Source organism: Macrobrachium nipponense, chromosome 11 (genome assembly GCF_015104395.2).
Source record: "Macrobrachium nipponense isolate FS-2020 chromosome 11, ASM1510439v2, whole genome shotgun sequence".
Lineage (NCBI taxonomy): Eukaryota > Metazoa > Arthropoda > Malacostraca > Decapoda > Palaemonidae > Macrobrachium > Macrobrachium nipponense.
This window is the reverse complement of record NC_061087.1, coordinates 31,623,731-31,648,838: the sequence shown is the minus strand read 5'-3', so window position 1 is coordinate 31,648,838 and position 25,108 is coordinate 31,623,731. Positions and strand designations below refer to the sequence as shown.

At 43.3% G+C, this 25,108-nt stretch overlaps 1 protein-coding gene across 1 annotated transcript in view; it reads right to left on the bottom strand.

The window, feature by feature from the left end:
* The window catches only part of LOC135208442 (zinc finger protein 607-like), a 143,860-nt gene that overhangs the window by 28,151 nt on the left and 90,601 nt on the right, over positions 1-25,108 (bottom strand). Inside the window, exon 4 of the mRNA XM_064240632.1 lies at positions 2,935-3,052. Coding sequence (XP_064096702.1) covers positions 2,935-3,052 — 118 coding nt within the window. The remainder of the gene's footprint in view (positions 1-2,934; positions 3,053-25,108) is intronic.

Here is a 25,108-nt window from a genome sequence, read left to right as displayed (position 1 = left end):
GACCCCATAGGGGCCAAGACAGAAAACCAGGGGTCTCCCTAACGGGTGGATATGTTGACTATCACTGGGGAAGGTGCGTAAAGGTTGCAACCATACCCAGCATACTTAGGTAAGTCACCATAGAACTTTATGCTAAAAGTATATCCTATGTGCTTTTCGTTATCTTATTAACTGAAACTAGTGGCTTGACATTGGACCTGAAATGTTTTAATCTTAAAACTTTGAGATATTTGGGATGAAAATTTGTGAGCTTAAGTTTTTCGTCACCTGTCAATTTCTTTGTAATGCTCCTTTGAGGACGAAACAGCGACTACACTATCAAAAAACAGGTTTTGACGTAGGAAATACCTATTTTTGGTAGTCGCTGTTGAGTCCTCAAACACCCCCCCCCCCCTTCCCTGACGTAAAACCATGGGATTTGGGTAAAGTACATCCTGCGTTGACCAACAGAGTAATGATTTGTTGTCTTTTGCCAGCCCGAACATAAAACAAGATGGCCGATGCACATGTATAATAGTCACTTCTACAGGTTTAGACGTAGGAAAACTGGGTACAGCTTTCGATGAAGACAAGAACAAATGCCTTCTTGTCTTTTGAGTCCATTATACTCTATCACTTGTCATAGTGTTCATCATTATGGCATAATACCCGGCTAAAAGACCAGGCTAAAAGATATTTCTTTGATATCAGTCTGATCACCTTGGGGCACCGGCACATACCAGGGAGGGGTACCTCCTTTCAGGACTCAACAGCAACTACCAAAAATAGGTTTTCCTACATCAAAACATGTTTTCTTGCTTCATTTGAGGTCAGTAAGAAACCTGTCTTCCCTACCATCAAAGGCTATAGGGCCATGTTAGCATCGGTGTTCCACCACAGAGGTTTGGACTTGTCCCCCAACCGAGACATCTCTGATCTCATGAGATCGTTTGATACTTCTTATCATGAAGATTCTCCTAAGGTGCCTTGGAATCTGGATATTGTATTAAAGTGGTTGTCTGGGTCTATGCATGAACTTAGTCTAAGGGACTTAAACTAGAAAAACTCTCTTCCTAGTGTCATTAGCGACTGCTAAGGACACTTGATAAGAAAATAGGCTTTTCAAATGGGAATTCTATTTGTTCATATTCCCTGGAGTTTCTAGCCAAGAACGAGTCTCCCTCTAACCACTGGCCTCGCTCTTTTTCGATCCCTAGTTTGACAGAAATCCTGGGTAATGACGACGAGGAAAAGACTCTGTGTCCAGTGAGGTAACTTAAAGTACTACCATCACAGAACTGAAGACATTCGTGGAGATTTTGGCAGTCTTTGGTGTTCTGTAAAAACAAAACAAACCACCAGACCATTATCTAAGTATGCTATAGCATTCTTCATAAGAGATGTCATCCGAGAAGCACATTCTTCAGTTAAGGAGGACGTTTTCCCAGTCTGCAAGGCTAAAGCTCATGAATTTAGGGCAGTAGCCACATCTCTGGCTTTTAAGATAAATTTATCTCTTACTTCTACTATTAATTCTACGTTTTGGAAATGCAAATCCGTGTTTGCATCGCATTATCTCTGTGACACTGAAACAGCGCATGAAGACTGCAGTACCCTGGGTCCATTTCTTGCAGCGGGTATGGTGTTGGGAAAGGAAGTGTAGGAAGCAACTCTTCGTAAAATATTTTTCTCCTTGACACAAGGTGTGAGGTTTATGGGAAGCCTGAAGGTATGAAGTACCTGGAGTACCCTTCATTCCTTTGATAGGGTGGTGGTGGATATTTTATTTTGGTTATAAGTAACAATCTTTACTGGTGATATGTTGGTACTGAACCCTGGGCAGGGGCAATTATTTCTTATCTTTTGTTAGCCATCGGAATTCTCCTTCGCTACAAAGGTCCCACTATGTAATAGGAGCTACATGGCTTTACCGCCACGCCATTACATGATAAGATGAGTGGCAATCAAAGGCAGTACGTATTTTCCTGTTACAACTCTCTTATCAGGTAAGGAATCAACCAACATTTTAATTAATGTTGGCAAAGCTTCTCTATTCTCAATCTATGTATCTTTATGAATCTGAGGTAGAATTATCCATGCTTCCCCCCTTCCCGCATGTGGGACACAGCTACATAATTACTGGGGAAGTTGTATAATCAAAAATAACATTTTTATGATAAAATAAAGTTTTAATTATACTTACCCAGTAATTATATAATCGGAGCCCGCCCTCCATACCCAAGCATGGATTTCTGTTGATGAGCATAAACAAACTGAGCTCTTTGCTGTGTTGTTCCTCTCTCTTGCCCTGAAAGTGGGCGGGGCACTGTTACCTAACCAAGGCAAATACGTAGACAGTTAGTGTGACCCGCGAATTTCCGGATTTTAACTGCCAGCGAGTGAAACTCTTAGCTATTTAATTACTGGGTAAGTATAATTAAAACTTTATTCTATTTAATTATTCTATCATAAAAATTAATTCTTTAAAAAATATTCACTGTTTATTGTAGAGGTCAATATTCAATCCTGGCTCAGGATTTCCTTTACTTAAATTCAATACAGAGCTTAAGAAAGAGCAAAAATCAATAATAAGGCATAGTCACTGTAGTTACAAGTTGTAATGGGTAATTTAAAGCAAAGATTGTATGCACAATTATAAAAATTTGATTAAGAGTAACTGTTTATTACTGCTGATTAATATCTTTACTCTGCAATGATATATATAAAATCAATGCATATTTTGACTGCAAACCTCCACCAAAGCTGAGAAATCAAGCTTCAAAAGGTTGCCTTCCTCAAAAACTACATGGTATCACTGCAAAAATGCATTCACCTGTTGCCAGTTCAGCCTACCTAAGGCAAATTTTTCCAAAAATCCATTAAAAACTTTCTACATAACCAGCTATTTAACAGACAAACAAAATTAAACTACCACTTTATCAGGGGTAAACTAACCTATAATGACATCTCATGAGACTAACTGATGAAAAAACTTTTTTGCACCCCTTTGCTTTGCAGGGAATGGTCTTGGGTTTATGTACGGACGTCATGTGCAGACGAAGTGTATGTCGATCTATCAGAGAAAATATTAAATAAAAAGTAAAGCACAAACAGCATTATTTCTGATCCAGCAGCTACTATGAGCTGGAACTTAGGATAAAAATAATTATGAAACAAAGACCAATGGTTGATGTACCAAGTGACGTGATTGCAATTTTTAATCTTTTTTACATGATTACAGTAGCATCTAAAGTGAAAAATGGGTAAAGTACACTTAATGATCACTACAAAGATGGTTAAGCATTTTAAAATGAGAAGAAAGCATTTATTTACATGCATTTTAGCATAATATTTCAGTCACAGCTTAAGTTTTCGAAGATATAATCCAAATCATTATTATACAAATAATCGAGTTAAATTAGACCAATGAGTCACAGAAAGAGACTTATAATGTTAACCCACAGGATATATTACTTAATGATAGAAGAAAATTGGAGCAAGGAAGACTTCCTTCAAAATAGTTTAACAAAATATTAAAGCTGTTCATTGTGTGGACTGAGACAGACTCCAAACACATGACAATGGTGTAAATTTTCCATGGGTGCTAGATACATCGGTACCAGAAATTATGACCTTATGGCACTGGGGTCCAGCTTCTAAAATAAGCCCATTCTTTGGCCATCTTAAACTACTCTGCTGCTTCTTGTACTTCCTTTATGCTGACCAGCCTTAACAAATGATCCAAACATAACAGAATGATCCTCAAAAAACACCAAATTTCTATACCTACTAAAGATGTGTCATGAACATTAAATGAATGCAACAAAATACATAGCACTTTAAGAAATATGGATTATTCAAACACATCACATTAAAATACAAGTAAAGGCTCATTGATCCAGACACCCTGGATCCAATTTTCTTAAAAGATCTAAAGATTTTGCTTGCTTTTTATATACATACAAATTATGGTAATTAAGATAAGTTGTGAGATGAGGAAAAAAATAATGTAAAAAGCTACATTTATGTTTCATCATATACTACTTGACTTGTATGAAAATGCAATACAAACCTATTGGCCCTAAATGTAATCTAATTTAATAGTTACAACTGAATTAAAAATGAATAAGAACTAAATAATATACCTAGTCTTTTGTTTTTCTTATGAACATGCAAATCTTCAAGCACTAATACTGTACTATATAGTTAAATTTACATTGTAAAAGTTAAGTTCATTTGGTGATTACATGTCAACCGCACTTCTGTAAGCAATTGTAATACGTACAGTGCTCCTCCCGTATTCATGGGGGATAGGTACCAGACCCCCTTGAGAATGGCTCTAACCCGAGAATAGTTGAAACCTTTATATATAAAAATGCTTAAAACTGCCTATTTTCTTGGTTAAAACTCAAGAAAAGCCCACTAAAAAATATTTATACCTGGTTTTTCACTAACAATTTTTATACCTGGTTTTTAAATAGTTTTATCACAAAAAGTGCATTTTATGATAAAATTGATATAAAAAAAAAAAAAAAAAAAAAAAAAAAAAAAAAGGAATTCGTGGATTTCTCATTGACAAATACCACGAATAGGCAAATTTTCTGCAAATAATGGGGGTATATGTTCCAGAGAGAAATAAGTGATTACGTGAGTCCACGAATCCGGAGTCTGCCAAATGCAGGGGTTCACTGAAATGTCTGTTTGATACCTGTCTCTCTCATTGTACCTGATTACTTCATTAAAATTCATTCATATCCTTTGGTGCAATGTTTAGTTAATCTTAATATAGATTGAGACACTGGTGAGCAACAAAAGTTCTGACAACACGGCTGGGAGGTTTATACTGATTTGTTATTTCAAAACCTTTTCAAGTTTTACAGTATTTAAGGCCTGTTTAATATGAAAATGACAATTTGTCGAAAATTGCATTTTTCCTAACTATACAAAACCTGAGGTCCTTTAACAATAGGAAGGTAACTAGCGGCAGCTGGGACGGTCGTAAGCTTCGAACAAGGGAGAACGGTAGTTAACTGCTTGTCCGATCGTGCGCGCGCCCGCGCGCCCGAGAGGTGAAGAATCACTTTTGCTTTAGGCCCATGCAAAAAGTTGCAGAGTGAGGGTGGCATGAGGTGGGACTATATGTAAAGGACCTCAGGTTGTATAGTTAGGAAAAATGCAATTTTCGACAAATTGTCATTTGTTCCGATACGTAATACAAACCCTCGGTCCTTTAACAATAGGAAGACTCACTTCTTGGTGGGAGGAATCTGAGTCTTTTTGGTGAACAGACTGGTGTTCGTCCAACCCTGGAGTGCCTCCCTGGCTCGTAACGGCAGCAAGGGAGGGATCCAAACCTCTGTCCGATTGATCGGGGTGTGCACCGCAGGATCAATGGTCAGACCTCTGGGCCAAGTACTAAGAGAGAGGCAAGCGTATCTCTTCGTACCAGCAAGCAAGAACTTGTTCCTGTTTGCAAGAAGGTCAATCATAAAATGATGGGTTTGTCTCAATTTGGCATCCACTTCCTCCCCCTTGTTGGAGGAAGTGGTGGATATTTACTCCTATCCCTACTGAAAGGGATAGGATGGTGCTCTATTGAGTAGCTCACCTGCATCTCGTCCTTACCCAGCAGGGTGACGACCGTGTCCCTCTACCCAAAGGTAGAGGGAAGAAAAAGATGGGAAGAGGAGCCAGTCACCCTCATTCCTCATCCATTCTTACGGTCACACCAGGACTCGATGCTGTTCAGCCTGCGAGGGTCTGGGTTAACTACACAACGTGTTGAGCAACCACCACGGTTCCAAGGAAAAAGATCCAAGGAACTGTGGGCAATATCCTGAAGGTAGAAGGAGGGTGATGCGGTCCGGTTGGACCAGGCGCCTGCCTTCATTACTGCGCCACGGAGAAGTTCTTGCGGAACGCGAGAGAATGATGAAGAGGCGTCCACACTCATCCTGGGTGTCGAGTTTCTTCAGACAGCTCCGTCGCACCTTCACAGGACAAAGCAGCATAGCCTTCGTATCGGAGGCGGTGACGTCCATTAGGGAGGGTATTGTGAAGGACTCGAACCAATCGTCAGTTACCGAAGGGTTCTGAGTCTTCGCTACGAAGATCGGTACGAAATCGAGCGTCACAAATCCCCATCCCTTTGTGCATGACTTCTCAAGAGAAGTCATGCAGTTACCTAAGACGAAAAGAAGGGAATAGTCGTATGACCTATCCCTCTTCTCGACTTTGGTTATGTACAGTACTCATACTGACAAGCTATTAAGACAAGTAATGATTGCTCTGGAACAACCGAACTAAGTCCACAGCAATTAGTTCGTAACTGACTCGGACGCTCTGACAGCTGCCGACTGACTGGTTCGGAATCAGTAGAGGCAAGTTGTCCAAGCATCCGGGTAAGTCACGTGACCTTCGCCCTTTAAAGAGTTATGCTGAGAGACCAAACAAATAAAATATTTGTTAGTCACCGATGCCGGACGGCGCGGCGATGATTCTCTTAATGCATAAACTCAAAAGGCGAAAGTCAATTGCCTTCAAAAGACCGAGGTCCCCTGATGGCAAGAAAATCTCATAGACGTTGAATCTCAGCTTAAGGAGAAACAACACTATGTGACGTTGAAGACGAAGGTAGGCAATGAATGCAACCTACGTCTTCCAGCTGAATCGAGAGAAGGAATCTCAAGATTCTAACCTGTGCTTACAAATGACTGAAAACGCTAACCGCCATTTCATTGCTGTCCGTTGTGCAATGAAACGGGGCGTTTCTTCAGTAATGAAACACAGGGGAGAGCCGCTTGAAGAACTGCTTCTCATGGGCTGAACGTTTGGAAGTAGAGCTGGCAGGTGTGGGAGTAGGCGATGTCTTTCAATACATCTGCTAATCCGGGGTGAACAATGAACAATTGTACACCTCCGAATACAAGATATTTTGAGGACAAACTCAGATTCCGCAAAAATCATTCGCATTATCGGGATACGATGCAGCAAGAGACTATTACAGAATTCTGTTACCGTGCGGTAAACAGAAAGATGAGAGTCGAATAGATATCTCTGTTTAAAATTCTCGCAATACCGAAGACGATGAATACTAGCGTTTCTCAGCAGTAGATGGTCATTCATGTATGCGAGAATCCCCGTTAATCAGAGACTTAAGTCCGTGATTGTTGGGCAGAGATACGGTTGTTATTCAATCAAAGCAGGTGAGAAAGACAAACAACCGTCTATCTCAAAGCGGCAGCTGATACTGAAATGCCTCGGGCAATTCAATACGCAGTAGCTGTCGCTGACTCGTCATCCTGAGTTGCCAAGTAATCCTTTCCACGAAGGAATGCGTTCGGCTAGAACCACCGAGCATAAAAAGATATGCTCGAGCAATTATATTTAAGCGAAACGAATTTCGGTAAATATAAAAGCTAAAATGGTGTTGTTGTGACAACACCATAAGTATATAAAATTGAAACTGGAAACTCCTGGGAGGTTGCAGGCAACCCTGGTTTGCAGTTCAATTAGAATACTTTTCGTCTAAGTCGCAATCCGTAGAATAACCAGGATATGCGCCTACCCCTCGAACCATTCAACTGCTTAGCAGAATCATGTCGCGAGGTTAATATACGTAGTATATTTGTAGGATTCTGAACAACGATCTCCATCCTAAATTCTTCCTTCAAGAAAACAAAATAAGGATTGGAGATCGACCACCTTCGTTCTCTATTAAAGAGAGTGAAGGAGAAGTCTTCCTCGAAGGAAAGCTTCAATGGTGAACAGAATACTAAGACGATAGTTCCAGCCAAACTGGATATTCCCGTCCGTTCTTCTCTATTCCAGGTTGGTCGCCTACTGTGAGATAGTCTTCTTTCAGCAGCAGTCTTCTTCCTAATGCTAGAAATTCCAGGCTTCGAGCATAGGCGAGGTTCCCGATTATCGTGTAACATATCGGGGATTCTCGTCTCGCTCACTTTGGACCGTGGTCTCTCGCCTAAGTGTTTGGAGATCGTAAGAAACTCTAAACACTCTGAATGCGCTAGAAATTCCGTAGAATTCTAAGCAGTCTGCGAAACCCCCACCGAATTCGTCAAACGATATCGGCTGGTGGTCCTCTCGATTCCCGTAGAAATCGAGAATGGGGCAGGATCCCTCCTCAACGACCGGGGGCTTACGTCAGGTAGGACCCGAAGGTCCCCCCTGGTAGCGCAGTCCCCAACGTGGGATCCTACAGAGAAATCTCTGTAGGATCCTTCCCCTTTCCTCGTAGCCGTAAGGAGAGAGGGGAATGGGGGAGGAATTGGATACTCGCTCGCCTTCCCAGTGGAACTAGCAGTTGGAGAAGAGTAGGAGCAGCCATCGCCTTGCGGCGATGGCCTCTCAGAGTCTGGGAAAACGTATCGTCAGGAGAAAACGTTTTTCCCGAGGAGGGTTACGAACTCTCACTGTAGGTAAGGGTCTGCCGCCACTGTGAACGTCGTCTGGGTGGGCTGATCGACACCTGACAGGAGAGAGCCGATACCGTCCTCCGACTCCTTCCAGTCCTCGTCGAGGTCGAAACCTCTCAGGAGGACCGAAGGAGTATTTAAATACGGTGTCCGAAGACACGTAGAAACGCCGCTGTCGCAGTAGAGGAGGTGGAAGTAGCTTGATCGACCGGCCAGAACTGAGAGAGCCTTCTTGTCCGGAGACGAGAGACTCTGGTTCAAGACAGAATCGGTAAGCTCCGATCGCGGCATACCCACCGTCGGTTTGGGTTCCCTCTCGGGCCCCAAAACGACTCGAGCAGAGACATGGGCTCTGCTGGTGGGAGCGGCGATCCTTCCCCCCGGTCGTTGTGCTGACGAATCAGTGCAATAACCTGGGTAAAGTTACTCTGAATCTCGGAAGTTACAGCGTCTTGAGGAGTAGGACCGTCCAGTCCCTCCAACAAGAGCAGCTCCCAGGACCCTCCTCCTTCAGAAGAAGGACCAGCAACAGATCCCTGACGGTTGCCTCCAATCACTTGCGCGTACGTCCTGGTTGGTCCTAAGACCAACCTGGCACGTGCGGCGTCGTGACGGGATCGTGAGCGGCGCATCTCTCACGATCACTCCTATATACCTAGCTCTTCCTGGCGTATGCCGAGGAAGTTGAGGTATCGGAGAGACAGAACTGACGCTACCCCCCTCTCCCCCTGACGGTCGCCTCCAATCACTGCGCGTACGTCCTGGTTGGTCCTAAGACCATACGTGGCACGTGCGGCGTCGTGACGGGATCGTGAGCGGCGCACCTATCACGATCACTCCTAGCTACCTCGCTCTTCCCGGTGTAGCCCGAGGAAGTTGAAGGTAGTGGAGAGACAGACCTGACGCTCCCCCCCCGCTCGCTGGCAGGACCAGCGTACGTGGGGGGCTGCAGCCGATCACCAACCCCGCGGTGGGGATCGATCTGCAGGCCTGGCCGTGCCGCTCACCTGTGGCGAGCGGCTCGACTGAGCACGTCGACCCCGGTCCCGTGCGTCAGACGAGCTGCTGCTGGTCACCGTATCCGACCCGGTCCCTGTGGGAGCGGCGGTCAGGTGACCTGCAGAGCTCGCTTTCGCCGTGAGACCGGTGAGCGTCCTCGCGGCACGTCAAACCGCTGGTACCAGCCGAGGCTGGTACCGTCGGTCGAGGGGACCGGGGGATGGGGGCCTCTTCCCAGCCTCAAAACCCGTGGCCGGTCAGAGACCGTCACGTCCACACGAGGTACCGGCTGGTCGCTGCGGAGAGCGGCCGCTGGCCTGGCGAGAGTCACCTGAGCGGCTCTCTACAGTCTTCTGCTCCGTGCCTCGGTCATGACGCTGAGCGAACTCAGGCGTCTTAACTTTGGCTGCACGGTCACCCGAAGGAGATCGTACACTCGGAACTTCTCGCGGACGAGAAAACCGAGCCGGTACCTGGCTTAGCAGCAGAGCTGCCAAGACCAGGCGAGGGTGTACCAGTGGTAGCCAGCACACCCTTGGTCCCCGTCTTCTTCTTCTTCTCAGAAGGGGAGACGGGCCCCGTTCCCGAAGGAACAGGAGGACCAGCAGAAGAACCCCCCCGTCACACCGGAATGTGACGAGCCCTTCGAAGTTCCCGAAGGAGTCTTCTTAGGGGAAACAAACCCGGTTACCAGCTGGTCGCTGCGAGAGCGGCCGCTGGCCTGGCGAGAGTCACCTGAGCGGTTCTCGCCTAGCCTTCTGCTCCGTGCCGTGGTCTTGGCGCCGAGCGAACTCTGGCGCCGAAACTTTGGCTGCACGGTCTCCCGAGGGAGAGCGTACACTCGGGATCTCCCGCGAACGAGAGACCGAGCCGGAACCTGGCGTAGCGGCATCGCCGCTAGCACCAGGCGAGGAAGTACCAGAGCTAACCGATACTCCTCTGGTCCCCGTCTATCTCTTCCTTACGGAAGGGGAGACGGGCCCCGCTCCCGAAGGAGCAGGAGGACCAGCAGAAGGACCCCCCGTCCCACCGAGGTGGGACGGGCCCTTAGAAGTTCCCGAAGGAGACTTCTTAGGGGGGGAGGCAGCCTTCTTCTTCTTCGGCTTATGGGCCTTAGAAGTCGAAGGGGAAGAGCAGCAACAGACGAAGATGACACCTTCCTCTTCTTCGTCAGCTCACGCAGGACAGTCGTCAGGTCCTCCATCCAGGCCGGAGTCGGGCCTATTGCCGAAGCAACACGGCCCGACTGCACCTGGGACTGGGGAAGACACACCATGGGCAGGACCAGCATGGACAGGCGCAGGAACCAGGAGCGACAGGAACAGCAACCAGCTCAGGAGCGGCAGGAACAGCGGCAGCGGTAAACACAGAAGGGACAGCCAAGCCAGTAGCGGGAACCACATCAGCGACAGGTACGGCAGGCCCAGCCATCGCCTCGTAGAATCATCGGCAGCCAGCGTGGTACTGGCGGCCGGATCCAGGGGCGAGCTGCTGGAACAGCGGAAGTCTGGGGCAGGCAACACGAAGAAAACACAGGCAGCGGCGGCATACCCCTCCTCGGTACGGCGGCGACCGGCCTAGAAGCGGCAGACGGCGTCACCCCGACACAGCATGGGGTGTAGACCAGCGGGGGGAAGCAGCATAAGCGGCCGTGAAGGTTGTAGTGGAGACCACTCCAAGGTCACCGCCCCAGACCTCGCTAGACTCTGCAGCAGATCGTGGATGCTAGGCACGCCCTGCAGCCGCAGTGGTCCATACCTGTCCAAGGTCGTCTCCCACGGCTGTAGCACCTGCGGTAGCACAGACAGATTAGTAAGAGGGGTTCCCTCACGCACGGGGGGGGGAGACATGCCCCCACCCCGAACGGAAGGAAGACCCCAAAACAAAATACGAGGAAGCTGACGTGGGGGGGCAGGAAAGAAGACGAAGAATCGGATACCAAGGGAGTCGCGGGCGAGCTTTCCGACGACTTCCTGGCAGACCTTCGCTTCCCCTACCCCCGCACAGCAGTGAAAAGTAATATGAAAATGAAACAGAATACTGCACTTGCGATTCACTTCATAGAACTTAAAGAGGGAAAAATCAATTCCCGGTAAGAGCGGAAACTTGATCCATAATAATATGATGCTATCATAAATATATATGAAAATGAACAATACTGCACTTGCTATTTTCACTTTCACAGCAATAAATCGTAAGGATTAATTCCCGGGTAAGGAGCGGAATTTGATCCAAAATAATATTATGATGCTATTAATAAATATATGAAATGACACCAATACTGCACTTGTATTTTCACTTTCACAGCAATAAATCGTAAGGATTAATTCCCGGGTAAGAGCGGTAATTTGATCCAAAATTAAATTTGATGCAATTAATAAATGAAAATGAAAAGAAAACTGCATTGCGAATCCACTTTCATTGCATTCTATTCATACAAAATAAGAGGCTCTTGCCGAGCGCAATCAAGCTCTCGGCAACGAACGCACAGGGCAAAAATATAATGAAAAAGAGTACTTACATCTTTCAATTACACACTTTCGCCCGAAATACATGACTCGCGTGAGTTGCGCCCCCGCCCTCGGCACCGAGACATAATTCAAGGGTTCAATTCATGAAAAGAGCGGAAATCGCCGTCTCTACGGCGATAGCTCCATGTTGATTCATAATTAAGTAATGAAATGAAAACAGTGTACTTACAGTTTCATTTTCAAGTCAAACCAAACCATTAGTAGAAAACACAATATAAACAAAGCATACGACGATGAAGCGGGCAGAGAGCGATGACGAACACGTCCTTCACACCCGCGGCCGAAAGCAAAAGTGATTCTTCACCTCTCGGGCGCGCGGGACGCGCGCACGATCGGACAAGCAGTTAACTACCGTTCTCCTTGTTCGAAGCTTACGACCGTCCCAGCTGCCGCTAGTTTACCTTCCTATTGTAAAGGACCGAGGGTTTTGGTATTACGTCTCGGAACAAATGAATGAACAGGAAAAAACAGAATCCAAAGTATTTTCAAAATAAATGAAGTGGAAAAATGACGAGACACTCATTTATGACAGAACACCAACCACAACAAATAAATTACAAAAACTCACGATGGTTACCATGTATTTTTTGTTTTTAAAATTTGCTAGTCAAAAGTGGGGTACATCTTCGAGGTTGGAGTATCTTTAACGTCGAGAAATATGTTACTTTCTTATAGTTAATCTGTAATTTTGTTACTTTTAATTTTGTTTGAAAATTTAAGCCTTCATACATTCATTGTCAACTTTTTCCAATGAAGACAAGGGAGATGGAGGGAAATACTAAGGGAAGAACACACACACAAGCAGCTAATAAGAGAACAAAACTCCCATGACATATTTAAGGCATATCTTTCTCAGCCACTCCAAAGCAATAAACAAAATGACAACTAATGTTGACATTGCTTTTCAGCCACCAAGCTGCAAAAGCTCACAAGCAGATGAAGGCTGCCCAACCCTGCCCTCTCTGCTTTCATGGACCTCACACCCCATAAGCACTCACCCTGGATTACCCACCTTCACAATACTCAAGCAGCTCAAAAGTAATAACTAAAATACACATTTAAGTGACATTCATACTTGAGCCAATAACAGTGCAGACAAGGGCCTAAAAACAAAAAAGTACAGTCACATAAAACAATGTTAAAAATATATAAAAATACACTACTGTATAAAATCAGTTAGGAACTTGGAAACTGAAAACTATAATAGATTCACATCAGCCGTGCATCTGATGTCTAGGCCATTCCCTTATGACACGCCTGATTGGCTGTTGATAAGCCAATCACAAGGCTGGAAACTGTCTCGCTCGAGAGTTCACATAGGCAGGATGTATGTTCCGACCTCTCTTTCAAAAATTATAACTTTCATTACACCTCAGTTTTATCTGCAGAAAAGGAGTGTTTCTGAATTACATCACTAAAATATCTTCAAGCCAATGATTTAATGCTAAAATGTTTAAAGTGAAATAAACATGAAATTCTTAATATAAAATATATTCTTAAATTCCTTACATGAGATCGCAGTACATTCATCATTTATTGTCTTATGTTTCATACAGTTTTGTAGCTTGAATGTCATGGAGGACAGTGCTACCAAAATATTTATAGGTAGGGCTATCAATATGAAAATAAGAAGCAAAAGATTAAGAATATTAATATCTCTCTCTTATCTTCGTGTAGTCAGGTGTTGCTCATGTAATCAGTCGATGACGTCATCATCATGATCACAACTCCTAGACAGAAGTAGTCTTATGTGGGAAAAAGAATATTAAGACTTCATTATCATCACTATCATTATCAACATCACCCTTTCATATCCAAAAATCATTACTTAGATATTGATATACTTTATGGAGGAAATTCATTTATCCCACTGATTTTTCTTTCCTACAATCAGCCCTCCTATATCCCTCTCACTATTCCTTTTTATTATAAATTACAATTTTCTTCATAATTCTTATATCATTATAATCTTAAATCATTGGCTTAAAGATGTTTAATTATGAAATTCGGAAACACTCCTTTTTGTAGGTAAAACTGAGGTGTAATGAAAATTATAATTTTTGAGAGGGGTCGGAATATACATCCTGCCTATGTGAACTCTCGAGCAAGACTGAGAGTTTCCAGCCCTGTGAATGGCTTATCAACAGCCAATCAGGAGTGCTGTAAGGGAGTGGGCTAGACAGCAGATCCCTGGCTGATGTGATTCTATTATAGTATTGTACACTTATTTACATGACATTCAGTTCCAGCATTCAAGTGCTTGGCACCAATGGTAGTTGTTCATGTGGTTCAATTGTGTAGGCTTGCAGTAAGTTGGGGTGTCACCTTTGTTCTCTGCTATGGCTTCCAAGAAACCTCCTACTTATAGCCCTATTAATTTGCATGACAATTTGATGGAGGATAAGGTGGCTATGATAAAATGGCTTGATAAAGGTGAGACAGTTGCTGCTATAGCAGACAACAGTGATGACATCATCCACAACAAATAGAAGATTTACCCATGTCCAAGAGGGTTTTCCTGCAATGTGGACTGAATGACAGTCCATCAGTGTAACCCTATAGGCAAGGTGTTGAACATCCAGAAGTGAAAGACATGGAATTTGAGGCAAATTCAGGATAGTTTATGCAGTTCTAGGAGTAACAGTCTTCATAACATGAAGATTCAAGGAAAAAGTATATAAGCCAACAAAGTAACAGTAGTGGAATTTTCAGCAACATCAGGAAATATAATTGAGAACAGCTTTCATACTGTACAAATAATAAACTTTGATGAGACAGGGTTTTTCCAGAAGAGAATGACAGATCATTCACAGCCAAGGAATAGCAGTCTATGACCAGCCTACAATCTCTGAAAAGATAATTTGACCCTTCTGTTGTGAGGATATTCTTCAATTTTTAAGACTAAAGCTGCTGCTGGTGTATCATGCCCAGACTCATAGAACACTGAAGAATATCACCAAGGCCTTGCCCAAGTGACATGGACGTTAAACCCCAAGGCTTGGGTGACAGTCATAATTTTTGAGGATTGGCTCTTAGCCACTTCATATCAGCAGTGTAGATACATTGTAAATGAAGGAGCATTCCATTGAAGATCCTAATTTAGATAATGCTCCTGGCCAACTGTAAAATAGTTTCTATCCCAATGTCACTGCTATTCCAACCCATTCCCTCAACATCACCTCTCTTTTTCAGCAGATGGACCAGGGGATCCTAGCTATTTTCAAGTGAGTACTTTTATAAGGCTATGCTTAATTTAAATTGTGATTGCAATGAAATTTTGAGCATGGCTCTGAATGGCATATGTGCCCCCATTAGTTCACAATTTTTATGGTTTCGATAGATTTGGAGGAGGAGGAGGATTTTATATCGTTAAATGAGGCAGATAAACAGCTTCACGGAAAATACCTTGAAGAGCAGGAACCAGATCCAAAGCCAAAATTCATTTTCAAATAATGTGGCAGGATCACAAACTGAAAAAACAAAAACTCTCAAAACACATGTACTTTTCCAACTACCTGACACACTCAGGGCAAAAGGAGCTGCACATCAACACTAAATTGCCTTTCGCAACACCCAAGGATGCTTGGAGGCAGGCCCTCTAGATCTCGTTTGAGGACCCTCATACAATCTCTCATTTATATACATCAATATTCACTTCTTCCAAACCACTTTCGTTCATACAGATGGACGTCGGGAATGAGGGAGACTAAGGATCTTCTGAGTGTCCAATGCCCTTCTTCTGACCACCACAGAAGATCCAACAGGCAAGAATCGCTCCAGCCTATAACTGCATTCTCGTTGAGAAAGTCCCAGCGATTCCTAAGACATCTCTGTAGCGAACGCATCCGGAGACAAGGCCCTGGTATCAGAAGGGATAAAGAAGACATTGCCCCTAAGAGACTTCTCCAAAGGAAGAGAGAGAATCCTTATCCCCAAATATGTCATAGATTAAGTTGGAACTAGGCAACTCTTTGCAGCAAAGTTCAGTCGAATTCCTAAAGTCTCGCATAAGCTCAGAAGAAAGTCCCTCACCCTTAAAATCTCCTCTAGGGAGGAGGCGAGAATCAGCCAGTCGTCTAGGCATCTTAACATTCTGTATCCCCGATGATGCATAATTGCAGACACCGGAGACATGACTCTAATAAATACTTGCAGTGACATGGTCAGCCCGAAGGGGTGAACTTTGAACTGGAAGGTGCCAATGGAAGGCACAAACCTGAGGTACCTCCAAGAGTCTGGATTAATCGGAATCTGGAGGTACACGTCCTTTAGGTCCACTGATACCATCCAATCCCCCTTTCTGATTGACCACAGCACCGAATGCACAGTCTCCATATGAAACCTCACAGTTACCACCCAACTGTTGAGGCCCAAAAGATCTATAGTCGGACTCCAGTGGCCCCCAACTTTCGATGCAACGAAGATCATGCTGTAAAACCCCGGATAGGGAGGGGCTGTTTCTAGAGCCCCCTTCTCCAAAAGGGCCTGAACCTCCTTTGCTAAAGCTATACCCCTGATGGAAGTTTGGGAATAACTCGGAAGGTTGACCTCCCATCCTCTGCTCCCCACTCCTTCCATACTTGCCAGAAAGGGGCTAGACAGCCTCCCACCTGAGCGGACGAGGGACATGTCTCCTATTTGGTAAAATCCCGGGACGGTGAAGGCTTAGCGAATGGAGAGGAAGAGCCTGACCCAGCCCTGTTCGCAAAGCGCACCCTCTTAGGTGTTTTAGGGGGAGACTTAGAAGACGTTCTCTTCGATGGGGAAGACTTACACACTCCTCTAGGTGAATGGGAGCCCTGGGCTGCTACCCTAATCATGGCCTGTTGTGATTCAACTGCCAAATTGGAAGCAACGAAGCTTGTCATACTGGCTACGTCTTCCTCCTTAACCCTGGATAGGTGTGACGGATTGCGCACGACCTGAGGAGTTTAAAAAAACATGTTTTATCCCCATAAATCATCGTCTATCTCGAATCTGGGTGTGATCGACCTGCAAGAGGCCAGCAGAACACACACTACAATCATGTCAGAACATGCGTTCGCCTTGCCTTTGTCCTTCCCCCTTTCTGAGAATTGCTTGGGGAGCGTGACCTCCACACACCTTTAACATGTGGGGGATCGAAAGGCAAAGTTATTAAGTAGTGATTTCCTGCCTATCACTATTGATACTGGTAATGTTTTGTATTGTTGGAAACTGTGGGTGGATGGTGTGTGTACCATATGCATGTCATTGGTTGTGGCTGAGATTCCTTCTATCGCCATTTGGTTCAATTTCCTTTGAATGCCAATTTCTCAGTTTTTGCATTTTTTTGCAGTTCTCATCAACAATGGCCAGCAGGCAGTATTCTCTGGGGCATGGATGTCATCAACGTACTTCTAATGGAATTAGAAAGTGATGTTGATGATAATTTAGAGGTTGCTGACACCTCTATGACAAAAATCTTGAGTGTATTGGAGGTGAAGCAGATTACCTTGAAATGATTAGGAGACGAGAGGGCGAGACAATGGGAGGGGAATAGTGGGTCTGTGCCTTTTCTGGTGACAGATTACATCAGCTTATGTCAATAAACCATCGACGCACTGTATGAAGAGAGAGAGAGAGAGAGAGAGAGAGAGAATAACATTTCTGAGCTTTATCTTATGACAAAGCTTCCTAACTGCAATAATGGCTATACACCCTCATACGTATATTATTAATTAAAAAAAGAGCAATAATTTCACCAAACCAAATTCAACTTATAGTTTTGTTAGTGCAAGTCAGATAGTTCAAGTGGCAGATTTGGCAGTCGAAGTTGGTGTGGATTGTGGCCATTTTGTTTACATAACCAAAAGTTGAGTTGGCATATCTCTATATATTCTTGTTTTCTATAGAATTTGTGATATGTTGGTATATTTTCATGCATAAATATCATATTTTATAATAGGTACAATGATTTTTATAGGAAATTTACATGGGAAACTTAAGAGGTCAAAAAATGATCTTTAGATTTTGCCCTTGATATAACAGTAAATTACATCTTAGTGCAGATCTTTTTACATAATTCCGTTCTAGGATAATATGAGTTTATTTAATAAAAAAAATTAGCCACTTCCTATTTCATTTAGGTACCAAAAGAAATTCATGATTTTTTTTTTTTTTTTTTTTTTGCCAAAAAAACTTGCCCCTTTTTTTCTCTTTTCAGATTTTGACCTTTATGGGTCCAAAACCTTTTCTGGCAGTCACATATCTTGAATAGTAGTTTTAGGAAGGATTCCCTCAATTTTTTTGTATATAGCTTATTTTGTATTTTTTGTAAATATTTTTGTAAATAATTTTTTGTATATACTTTTTTTTAATATACAGTAGTACCTCGAGATACGAAAGGCTCAACTTACGAAAGCCAATACGAAAAATTTTACTGCTCTACATACGAAAAGTTTTCAAGATACGAAAGGTTGTTGCTATAAAGTCCTGAGATTCGCCCGGACCACCGAGAACAATTTTAAAACTCCCGCGCCGCCAACTGAGTAAACTCGCCACCATCCTCCCGCTCTCCCATTGGTTCCTGATGCTAGTCACCCCATAAGGTCCTGCTCTCCTATTGGTCAGCATCTACCCCTTGTGCTTTAAGTATTCTATTGGTAAAAGGTTGCTGTAAATTGAAAAACTTATTCATGCAATACATTTAATAAGAAAAAAACATTAGGTAAAGATAGAATAAAGAATAGAAATGAATGGTTATCATACTGTTTGGTAGTTTCAGTAGTTGAAGAGAGATAATGAAAATTTATGGCTTACTGTGTAAAAGTGATTGCTTGGCGATCGTTCGATACTAGTAAGTGCTGGATGTAAACAGACGTTTGGAAGCTTTTTTTTTTTCGTTTGTTTATTATAGTTAATGGTTACTTAATAATTATTTGAAATGAGTACATGCAATACATTTAATAAAAAAATTGTGAATTAGATATCAGAAAATATAAAATAAATCAGTCTGCAAACAAATAGGTATTTTTTAGAATTTTTCTTGTTTTATTATTATGTTACGTATTACGCATGTTTCATTACAGCTGTCAGTAACTCGGTATCTCCATTAGGTAAAGATAGAATAAAGAATAGAAATGAGTGGTTATTATACTGTTTGGTGGTTTCATTAGTTGAAGAGAGATATTAATGACAATTTATGGCTTACTGTGTGCTAGGAAAAATGATTGCTTGGCGCTCGTTCGATACTCGTAAGAATGTAAACAATCGATTGGAAGGTTTGTTTTTTCTTTGTTTGTGTATTATAGTTAATGATTAATTAATAATTATTTGAAATGAGTACATACTGATTATTTATACATTTTATTGGCATATTCTAAGCTTTTAGCTCTTAGGTTTAGATGTCAGAATCATAGACTAGGCTACAGTAGCAACCGCTAACATAGGCTAGGCTTATTGCTAAGGGACATATGCTAAAGTCCTAATATATGCAGTAAAAATGGGGTTGAACATTACATGCAGTTGAATATTACTCAAGTATGTACAGTATTTTGCCTTTTTGGAGACATATTTCTTCCGTCGTAACCCTAGAACATGTGTTTTAGGCCTGGAAATATAATTTACTGGGGTGTTTTTGGAGGGCTTGGAACGGATACATGTAAAATGTGTTCCAAGATACGAAAAACTCATAATACGAAGGCCGTCTCGGAACGGATTAATTTCGTATCTCGAGGTACCACTGTATTTCTAATAAATATTTAATTTGTAGAAAGGTATGATTTATCTTTTCAGTAGTTTTTATCAATGCTTAAATTGGTTTTAGAAAATAAAATGTACAGCATTCTGGTAAAAATAAAATTTTCACATTTTTCTGGGCTCTCCTGCATGCACCTTTAACAGGGTACTAATATGGCGAAACCTATCCAGGGTTAAACAGAGAATTTGCTAAGGCTAGGGGAGCTCTAAGTAAGGCCCTCTTGTGCACATCTGGATAATGACGGCGAAGGTGGCTCAGATAGAAGTTCCTTCTCTTCTTACCTACAAACGTTGTAGAGGAAGCCAGAACATTTGCCTGATGTGCTAGACCCATCAAGACGGAAGTTATTAAGCTGTTGAAAAGCCCCGGATCTGATGGAACATAGCCGTCATTCTTCAGAAAACCCATCAGGCTTGATAATATCCAAAGAATGTGTGAGAGGACCTCAGTCAGGTTATGCAAAACATCCTCTAAAACTCCCGCTTCTCTTAGCGAAATCCCTACAAGCCTAGACAATGCCAGAGACCTACACAGGATTACCTCAACCGATTCATTGAGGCAACCTGACCCCTGCCAAAGGGTTACCCCAGACTGCATAGATCGCCTTACGCGGAGAGAGAAATGAAATGTCCTGTCTATTGGAAGTTACCGCTGAAGCTAGTCTACTGTCTGCCTCTTGCAAAGCCTGTCTCACCCAGTCGAACCAGACCAAACCGCACGAGAAAGGAGCAGAAGCTGGTTTAGTGGCATAGAACGCTTCAAATAAAAACTGGTTCAATGAATGTGGTTCGTCCAGAGCTCTTGCTTGCGGGTACAGAGCAGTCACATACTACAGCAGTCTATAGTCATTACTATTAGCCAAAGGAAAACCCATGTCAAGCGGAGTATCTTGAAACTCCCAAATAGAATCCTCTTCCACAACTGCCAAATGGTCTAGACCAGACGGAGGAGGAGGAGGAGGAGGGGCAGAGCGTAGTCCATCCAACGATGAAACGTCTGCCAGATTACCACTAAAGCCTGTCTGCTGAATTCCCGCATTAAACAGAGTACCCCGCACCGGATCCGAAGCATTAGCACCCTCTGGAAGAGAGGGAGGGACCGAAAAGTCCTGAGCTGAAAACTCGTGTCAGGGACCGAACCTAAAATGTTAGGTCTTGAGGATGGAAGTGCGAATGAAACTGCTTGTGACGGGGTCGAGGATGAGGAAGGGAGGATGAAAGAGGTAGAAGCTACTCTGGGAGGGTCTGCAGTGGAGATTACCGGTGCTGACAGCTGTATGTCGCTTGGTCGTGTTGCTTCACAACCGGATGAAATGGAAGCACGCAGGCCGGAACTAGGTGTTACCAGCAGCACCTGAGATACACATGATACCGTCTGAGCCACCTTATTCTGTAGGAAAGTCTGTTGGACTTGTGTTCCTCCCTGACCAGAGAGACCTCCTACCAGAGAAGAATGTACTGTGAGAGTAAGGGAGAGAGACGAAGGAATAGTCGGAACCGGGAGAGTTACCTGAGAAGAAGGGAGGCCTAGAATCAAAGAGGTAGGAAAAGAGGAAGGTGGGCGAGCTGCAGGAAAAGCTGGGGAAGAAGAGGGAGTCATAGAGGAAACCAACAGTGGAGTAGCAGAGGGTGTGGGAGTGGAAGAAAGACAGGCAGACAACCCAGAGGAGGAATGAGAGTCTCAAGTCTTAAGTCACAAGTAATACACTGAATCTGACCCTCCCTGATAGTCCTGTAGCATTACTTACTTTACCTTATCTTCCCGCCACTGGCCCGTGGCATAAGGCTGATACAGTTCCTCTATCCCGAGCCATCTCCCTCGCTTCCTCTAGGTTCTGGATTTCATCTTTAAGATCTCTGACAATCGTGTCTATCCACCTCCTTCTTGGCCTACCCAGCAGTCTTCTCCCTATCTGTACTGCTCTCAGTGCTCATTCATCCTCTCAACGTGTCTAAACCATTTCAGTCTTCCCCTCTTCAGCCTGGTGCTGACTGGCCTTTGCCTCAATCTCATCCTGATGTCTTCATTCCTGACAAAATTGTCCCATTTAATGCCAAGTATCCTCCTCAGCAGCTTCATCTCATAAGCATCCAACCTTCTCTCCTCTGTTCTGGTCAGTGCCCAGGTGGATGAACCATACATTAGGACTGGTAGTACTACTACATTAAATGTTCTCATCTTAGTTTTCAAGCTGATTTCATGCCTTAACCACACATTTCTTCTCAGAACTTCAAAAACTCTTGCTGCTCCTAGTTTTCTTCTTTGTATATCCTCAATTTGCCTCCCATCTGCTGTTACCACACTTCCCAAGTACTATACAAACTTCTCAACTTATCATATCCCCTATGTGCACCCAACCGTCATCCCTATTCACAACCATGATCTTGCTCTTCTTTGTGGTGATGTTCAAGCCAAATTCTGTCTCTGTCTCCAACCTCATTACCATACCTACCAGCACCAGCCACGTATCAGCAACCAATGCAACATTGACAGCAAAGTCCAAATCCATAAATCATTATGTAGTCAATATATACATTAAACAAGGTGGGTGACATAACACATCCCTGTCTTAGCCTACTTCCAACTGGAAACCAGTCACTTTGCTGTCCATCCATCTGTACACAGCTACACACACCTTGGTACCAGTTCTTTAGTATTCTTTTCACTTTTAGTGGTATACCATAGTGTTCTGCCACTCTCCACATTCCATCTCTCCATACTGAATCATATGCTTTCTCCAAGTCTATAAAAGCACAGAATATTGGCTTTGCATACTCCTATCTCTTCTCAATTATCTGTTTTGAGGTGAAAATTTGATCCACTGTTGATCTTCCACTTCTAAAACCACACTGCTGTTCTCTTAAGTTTCTCTTCTACTATAGGTTCTCTTCTACTATAGGTCTTATTTTGTTAAGTATTACTCTCATGAATATTTTCCCTGGGACTGACAGTAAACTTATGCTCCGATAGTTACCACACTCCCTTTTTGTTATCATAATTGCCTTTTTCCAATCACTTGGTACCACCTCTGTTTTCCAAACAATGCTAAAAACAACTCTTGAGGCCTCTATCATCCTTCATCCTCCTGCTTTTAGAATATCTGTGGTTATCCTGCAAACACCAGCAGTTTTTCCACTTTTTACAGATTTTAAGGCATCTTCCTCTTGTGCACCAATATCTTGTTCTTGTACCTCCAGCGCCTCGTTTAAATCTGCAATGCACTCATCCCTACCAGTAGTCCCAACATTTAGGAGTCTTTCAGAATACCTTGCAAACTGATTCCTTTTCTCCATTTCGTCTGTGACCAAGTTCCTATCTTCATCCAACATGCCATCACTCCCTCCAAGCTTTTTCTGGCTTGTGTTCCTCAAGAATCTCACAGCTGCAAACATAGCCCTGCTCTCGCCAGTTTCCATAGCTACTTAAACTTCGGTAGCTCTTTCTTTCCAAAACATGTTTCGATCATGCTTCATCCTATCACTTAGTTCTCTCAGCTTTATTTCTTCATCTTTTTAGTTGTTGTTTCCTCTCTAGGTACTGTTCATCATCCATTTGAACTCTCAACCTTAGTTGCTCTTCACTTAAAAGCTTTTGCGTCATCACTGAACCAAGGTTTGCTGTTACTTCTCTTATAACCTAACACCTCTGTTGCTACGTCCTTAGTATCTGATCTTAATATTGCCCAGGATTCCTCTGAATCCATATCCATATCTTCCACACCAATCAATGGCACAAATTTGCCTCCTACCTTCACCTCATACTGTTGTTTGACTCTTTCATTTCTCAACTTATCTACATCAAACTTTATACTCCTTTTTTCTTGACTGGCCTTTAATTTTATTCTAATCTTGGAGATTACAAGTTTGTGGTCAGAAGGAACACAGCAGCCCCTAAAAGTTCTGGTGTCTAATATAGACTTCTTCCATTTCTGATTTACAATAACATAATCTATCAAATTTTGTACCAATCTATTTGGCGACACCCACGTAGTTTTGTGCTCTAATTTATGGTTAAAATATGTGTTGTTACCCTGGTCTTTACCAGAATAGATGAACAACACAACTTCTATTCTTACTTTTCCACATCCAAGCCATCTAGTTTCACTCAAGCCAGCAACTTCCAAGTTGTATCTTTTGATTTCCTGTGTTGCTAAACTTGATCTTCCTGTCATACACAATGTTCTCGCATTTAGGCATCCAACTTGACAACTTTCTTTTGTGTTGAAGGGTGGCCGATTCCCTCCTGGTGAGGCACCTCTGTGGCCATCTTCCACCAACCTCCTCCCGCCAATGTCTTGGGGGTTTGGGAGGAATGCGTCATATGAGCCAGTTCGAAGTAAGGGACCAAGGTCCATGTCCACCCTGGCTCGGGCCTCATTAGTATCCTCAGGACCATAGTGAAGCTCACATCTCCCAATGTTTGCAACCCCAACTGTATCAGTTTCTGTCATAGGGTATCTTTTTATAATGCAGGTTACGAGCCCACACCCAACCCTCCTCATTTGTCCGGGCTTGGGACTTGCATGGCAATAAGTAGCCATGGCTGCAGCATATCCCCCCAAAATTCTGGACATTCTTGTGTCGCATAATCTTTAATGTTATTGATACCATTCATAAGGCAACCTTTAACCAGAAGTCTATAACCTTCAGAGAGACCCAAAAGATCTGCGTTCTTCTCCGCCAAGTCAATAAGACTACTACGCAAACCTCTTAGAAAACCCGAAAGGGGGCTCCCTGATCCGACTTACTAGAAGAAGGAGTAGGAAAGACAGATAAGGGGGGGGACTGAATTAGGATCTTCTGAGACAGAAGAAAGATTGTTGACAGTTAGAGGAACAGGATCCTGCACTTTTGGAACCGTAAACTTGACTTGTGCCCTTGAACCAAACCTAAATAGAAGTGAAGATGGCAAAACGTTTGCCTTAACACTGGTTCCAAATGAACCCCAATTTGATTTCCATCCAGGAGAATGACTCTGCACACTCACTAGCTTGTCCTCAATACCTAACTCAGACCTTATTGTCTTAGTCACACCTATTTCCTGATCCTGCCTATTATTATCCATATTAAGGTTATCATCAAAACTACCAGGGGGTTGAAGGGGAGAATCCTTCACTGCCTGCTCAGCGCCGAGGGGGCCGACAGAACCTGCCCACTCAGGGCTGGTTCTGGAACAGGCAGGGGAGCTGAAAAAGAATTAAGATTAGACATCCTAACATTACTGCTATTTCTATCAGCAAATTGTTGGAAAAGACTAGTAATTAGGCTTGTTATGCTACTTGCTATCCTATCTTCTATCTGCTTTACTACCTCTACACTGGCTAACTCTTTCGGCTGCTCTGTAGGAGCTTGTGATCCTAGCAGTAACGAGGAATCTACTTTGCATTTGCTTCTCTTACTGGCCAATGACTTGTGATGCCAGATGTAATCCTCCATCTCTTCAAC